The sequence below is a fragment of the Seriola aureovittata genome, chromosome 3, assembly GCF_021018895.1.
Source record: "Seriola aureovittata isolate HTS-2021-v1 ecotype China chromosome 3, ASM2101889v1, whole genome shotgun sequence".
Lineage (NCBI taxonomy): Eukaryota > Metazoa > Chordata > Actinopteri > Carangiformes > Carangidae > Seriola > Seriola aureovittata.
Window position 1 is genome coordinate 24553770 of NC_079366.1, and position 5305 is coordinate 24559074.

General features: G+C 38.4%; 1 protein-coding gene across 1 annotated transcript; it reads left to right on the forward strand.

Moving 5' to 3' along the window:
* The first annotated feature begins 275 nt into the window (after window positions 1–275).
* LOC130164311 (ATP synthase membrane subunit K, mitochondrial-like) lies at window positions 276–5110 on the forward strand. Its single transcript, XM_056368974.1, has 4 exons — window positions 276–349; window positions 479–549; window positions 4643–4735; window positions 4949–5110. Exons 1-4 carry the CDS (start codon window positions 307–309, stop codon window positions 5042–5044), a joined length of 303 nt encoding a protein of 100 aa, XP_056224949.1. The 5' UTR covers window positions 276–306; the 3' UTR covers window positions 5045–5110.
* The last annotated feature ends 195 nt before the right edge of the window (window positions 5111–5305 follow it).

Genomic DNA, 5305 nt, shown 5'->3' on the forward strand with positions numbered 1-5305 from the left:
AATAGGCTAACACAGGTGTAGTAAAATAAACATTGCCAACAAATGAGAAAAAACAAAACAAAATGATGTTGGCTCTAACTGTTGAATTGCTGAACCGCGCGTTAATTGTTGTTTAAAAAGTTATTTTACATATTATATATATTATATTTTTCCTTTTATTTGACTCGACCTGTGGCTGGTGTGGGACATACCCTGTCATAAACTGTATTATTGCGCCCTCTTGTGGCAGGTACTGGGAACTGCTGTTTGTGTAACAACGTTTAAGCCCCGCCCACCGGGGGGGGGGGGGGGTCACAGCGTTTGCGCATGACAACATTGTGTAAGTGTCCTGCCCTTCCTCCAGCAGACAGTAAGTACGTCCATGGTACCGGTCTGTACCCTCAAAATGTGTATTCAAATGAAGGCAGAGGCCGCGGAGTGACTGTGTGCGACAAGAAAAACAGTGTAACGTAATATTTTCATTCACCACTGTTTCCAGAAATGCCGACGTCTCCCGTGAAAACGCGGATCCCCCTCACCAGCTTCGGTCATCTGATAACAGAGGTGAAGGTAGGATGAATGAATCACATCTGTTCAATTCATTTCTGTGGTTTTATTTATTCATTTATTTTAGCAGACAATGAATTCTTTGCGTTTCCCTGTTTTAAATGTCTTTGGAAATGTATGTAATGTAATGTGTTTGGTTTTTTTTAGCCACTGGTGTTTAAAATAAGCTCTTATGAGCAGTTATGGAAAGTAACTAAGTACATTTACTCAGGTACAATTTTAAGGTACTTGTACACCTATACAGCTATAGTTAAGATTTTACAAACAAAATATGATCAGCTGATAAAATACTATTCAGTGTGAAAGAGTTAACAACCCAGTAGCATATAAATATAAAGTAATTACAATGAACTCCACCTCAACCAGTTACAACGTTAAAATGCTCTTTATATATCGATGCATTGGTAAAAAACATGATACAGTAATGTGTTTCAGTCATTTATGGGTTATCTGATCAGACCAAAGAATAAGTAAAATCATGTGTGAAAACAAATGTGCTTCTTACACTGTGACATGTGGGAGAATTCACTTTTTCAAACATGTACAGATCAGAGTTTTTATATTAGATATATAAGAACAGTTCACTGTATAACCACCGTTATTTAAAAAAAAACTTATACTGCTACTCCACTACATTCCTCTACCACTGCTTATCACTTTCTCCTTTCACCTTTTCTTTGTAGGTTTGGTGGAGCACCTTTCACAAACAGAAAAAAATACTTTTGTTTTTGCTTCTGGTTGATGTGTGAGATAGGTTGAGACAAGACAAGGCTGATTTCTAGAGGAGGAGTTCCTGCTGCAGTAGTGCTAGAAACAGTCAGGAGGCAGGAAACACAAACAAACAGTTTAAAGGAATAAATGCAACATAAGAATTTTAGATATTCAAAATGTAGGCTAATGGTAAATGGCTGCATGGTATACAATATTATGTCAAAAGTAAGGCCTATGATTTGTGCATTGTAAGCAAGGATACCAATAACAAGTAATTTTAAAGAAAAAGATGACAATAAGTTGTTGTTTTTTTCTTTTTTGACCACTTGGGGGCAGCAGAAACAAGCTGTGAACATTACATTGTCATCAGGTGAACTTTTTAGCAAAGAGTTACTCTTTTAGAAACCCAGCAATATTATTATTCTCTTGGAGTCGTGTTTCTGGCCACCTAAAAAAAAAAAAACCAAAGTTCAACGTTCACTCAGGTTTATCTCTGTTTTTAGTATTTACTAGTTACTGAGGTGAGATTTTGACAAATATACACCTGGTTAACCACCTGACCACTGTTAGAGAGCAGCACACGAGAGCGGTTAGAGCAAATCAAACAGTAAGGTTTTGGGCTGGACAACTAAACAATGAGCTGAGATTCACTATAGAGCTCTGTAAAGCCGAGGGAAACTGCTGATTTGGGTGATATTTCTCTGTAGGTACAACAATAACAAAAAAAATATTGATTATAGCTGCTTTAAGGTTACAAAACAGAACAAGAAAAGGTGTGAGGTAGCACCTTTTTGTAAGCAGCAAAGCGTTCACAGTGATGGCAGTTTCGTAGTTTTAACATCCATTTATAGCCTAGTTTGAAGGGAATAAGTGAGTTTTAATTTAAACATGACGCAGCATGATTCTCCTTTTGATCCCATTTGCACTTTATGAATCCTTACACTGGCTTTGAAAATATTCTCTAGGAAGTACTTGAGATCAGAGCAATTAATATCATCTGAAATATGAACCAAAGATCCCTTTCTGTCAAGTACAGCGTAGGTTTTTTTCATTTTTCTAAGCTTTCCCACTTGAAGTTTATAGAATAATATTTAAACAATACATATTTATTACTATTTCAAATCGTCAAATCTTTTTTCTTTTTTGAATGTTTAATCTATTTTGCATTGTGACACATCATTGACTTAGTAACAACTGCAGAGCAACATCATCCAGTGATCTCATCTGAGCCCCTCCACTGTAGTGACAGGTGTAGGCGTTACCGACCTGTAACGCAGGTATCTGATACGCTCATTAAGACATTTACAGATTGTGATGCTCACAGCTGTAGAGCTGCCGAGCTAAAGTCACAACATCACGTCCAAGCCAGTGTCTGTTCCCTTTAGCTTCTGTAAATCAGTACAGTACGCTGGTTCAGAATGAGGTACACATGCACACTGCTGGCAGAGATCAGGCGGCGACGGCGGCGGCAGCAAAGACGGACAGTTTCCAACAGATTTCACAGTCTGTACAGGAAGTCACAGAAACGCTCACATGTTGTGAGAACTGATCCCTTTTTAATAAAACGTTAGCAGACTAATCTGCTCAGCTTGTCCTCCAGTGATTGTTGTTTCAGATCTGCTCTCCTTCTCTTCTTACGTCATCATAACTAAACTCACCAACACTCTCTGCTGAAGTCAGATTTTCAGTTTTCTAGTTATAACATTTGCTGTCAAAAAACTTCTGTCCCGTTCTCTCTGTCCTGCCGTTATCTTATATGTCTGAGTTAGCCATGATCCTATAGCGTGATGTTTAACCCTCAATGTTTTACGGCTTATGGGAAATGGGGTTTGTTAAAAAGGCCGCTAAGAGATAGTGCTGCGAAATTTAACGAAAATATCTTTTCTATTGGTACCTTTACGAGCCCTTGTACATACTCTCTACCCTCAACACACTCACATCCCGACCTGCAGCCTGTTTGCTGAATACCAAAGATGCCTATTCATCTACCACAGTGAGACAGTAGACTGTTAGCCTGTGGATATTACTCCTGATTCCTGCTGTGCGATGTGTTGTGCAGCACATTGTGGTTCCACGTGGAATGCAATGTGCTATATAAATCAAGCTAGCATTTCAAACAGGTCCAACATGAAATTAGTTTCATTTTGAGAGAAACGAGATAGATGAGAAGATGAAACCACTCTCGTGCTTTTATTGTAAACACAAACACACAAACACAAAGTTACAGCCAGGAGACAGTTAGCTTAGCATAAAGATGGAAGATAAAATCACAGCTTGTCATTTTTATGCAAGCAAGGGAACAAAATTTGTCCACTAGGTGCTCACAGGCAGATTTATTTTTGCCAAATGAGCTGTTTTCCTCTTGTTTCCAGTCTTTATGTCAAGTAAGAGTGAGAGTAGGAACTCTCAGCAAGAAAGTGAAAAAAAAAAAAAGTGTATTTCACAAAATTTCAAATTATTTGTTAACAGTTTCATATCTGCTCTCTGGTTTAAAACCTAGCATGAAAAGGCACAAAAAAGTCAATTTCCCTGTCAGCGGTTTGGAAAAAAGCCCAGCCTTGATGGATTTTTGTGGCAGTTGGAGAATTAAGATATTTCATTAATAATCTCATCATATGCATTAAAAGAAAAGGAAAAAAATTCAACCAAAGGGAATTACAGCTTGAAGCCTTTATCACACAGAAACGCTGTGAACAGCTGGAGAAGAATGAGAGCTCTGTGCTGCCTGTAAGTCTGGATGATTTGCCTGACTTCCAGCTGATTCAGTTTAATCAAACGTGGAGGGTGTGTTGAATGTGACCTGAACAGCCATAAAACACAATCCAGTGCAACCTTGTCATGCCAGTCAGCAGGCGAGTTTCAACATGCAAAACAATTGAACAATTTTGTGGTTCGAGGCTCAACTGCCAGGGACAAATTGCTCAACTTCATTGAAACATATCTTTAAAATGTGGTTTGTATTTCGTGTGCAGCATGTTCACATTGTTAGTAAAAGATAAGCTAAACTGATGTTACGTATAGATATATATAGAACATGTGTTCCCATTATTGAATGTGATGGTTTCACATTCATTTTGACAGGGCAGTTGGCTGTGCATAACTTTCAAATGAGGGTGAACGCTTCATTGATGCTGTGTTTGGTTTTGCAGTTAATTGTTCTTATCTTTCAATTTTTTATTAGGGTTTTTATTATTATTATTTTATTAACTATATTTTTCTTGCACATTGAGTTTGCATGCAACAAAATGTGGTTCATAAATTACATAACTTTTCCTATAATTTCATCAAAGACTACACTTTGATATATTATGAAAAAATTATGTGTTCAGTGCTTCCTCTAATTGTGTGCCTATCTGTGTGGGGGTGTGTTTTTTTTGTGTTGCAGAGACAGCTGTTTGGCATTGAGGCACCAGCTTCTGTGGAACTGACTGGTTGGAGGAAATACTTTAATAGCTACACTCTGCCGGGGCGTCGAAATGTACATAACGCGCGCACACACACACACACACACACACACACACACACACACACACACACACACACACACACACACACACACACACACACACACACACACACACACACACACAGACACAGACACAGACAGTCTCCATTTAACATGAGCACTTCTAAAGTTTTTACATATCAAGTGTGCTCAGTTAGAAATGTGTCCCTCTTTGCTCTCTTCCAGTGTGTCTTGGCTACTTACGGGATCTTGGGTGTAACGGCAGCTGCCTACTTCATGCACAGACAAAACAAAAAAGAAACGTCCAGCTCCACGGCCTGAAAAAGATCAGAACTCTCACAGTGACATTTGTTCCTGTTCATTAATAAAGACTATATAAATGCTCAATGCCGTCTGATCATTTCTCAGTGATATTATGAGAAGTCGTGCTGGTTACCATGGCATCGTGGGCTGTGTGCATGTGTTTTGTGTGTGATTATTCATGTGCAGTTAAGTGTCCCCACAAAGTGCCCATCTGCTGCTAAGGAAACTGCAAACAAACCACTATTTTATTTTTTTTTTGTGTTTGACTTCTTGTATTTT

Excerpts from the sequence above, each read along its gene's own strand:
- LOC130164311 (XM_056368974.1), top strand. The coding sequence starts at position 307 with ATGACAACATTGTGTAAGTGTCCTGCCCTTCCTCCAGCAGACA. Across the intron at positions 350-478 it reads TGCCCTTCCTCCAGCAGACA|AAATGCCGACGTCTCCCGTG; the intron begins GTAAGTACGTCC and ends CACTGTTTCCAG. Across the intron at positions 4,736-4,948 it reads CTCTGCCGGGGCGTCGAAAT|TGTGTCTTGGCTACTTACGG; the intron begins GTACATAACGCG and ends GCTCTCTTCCAG.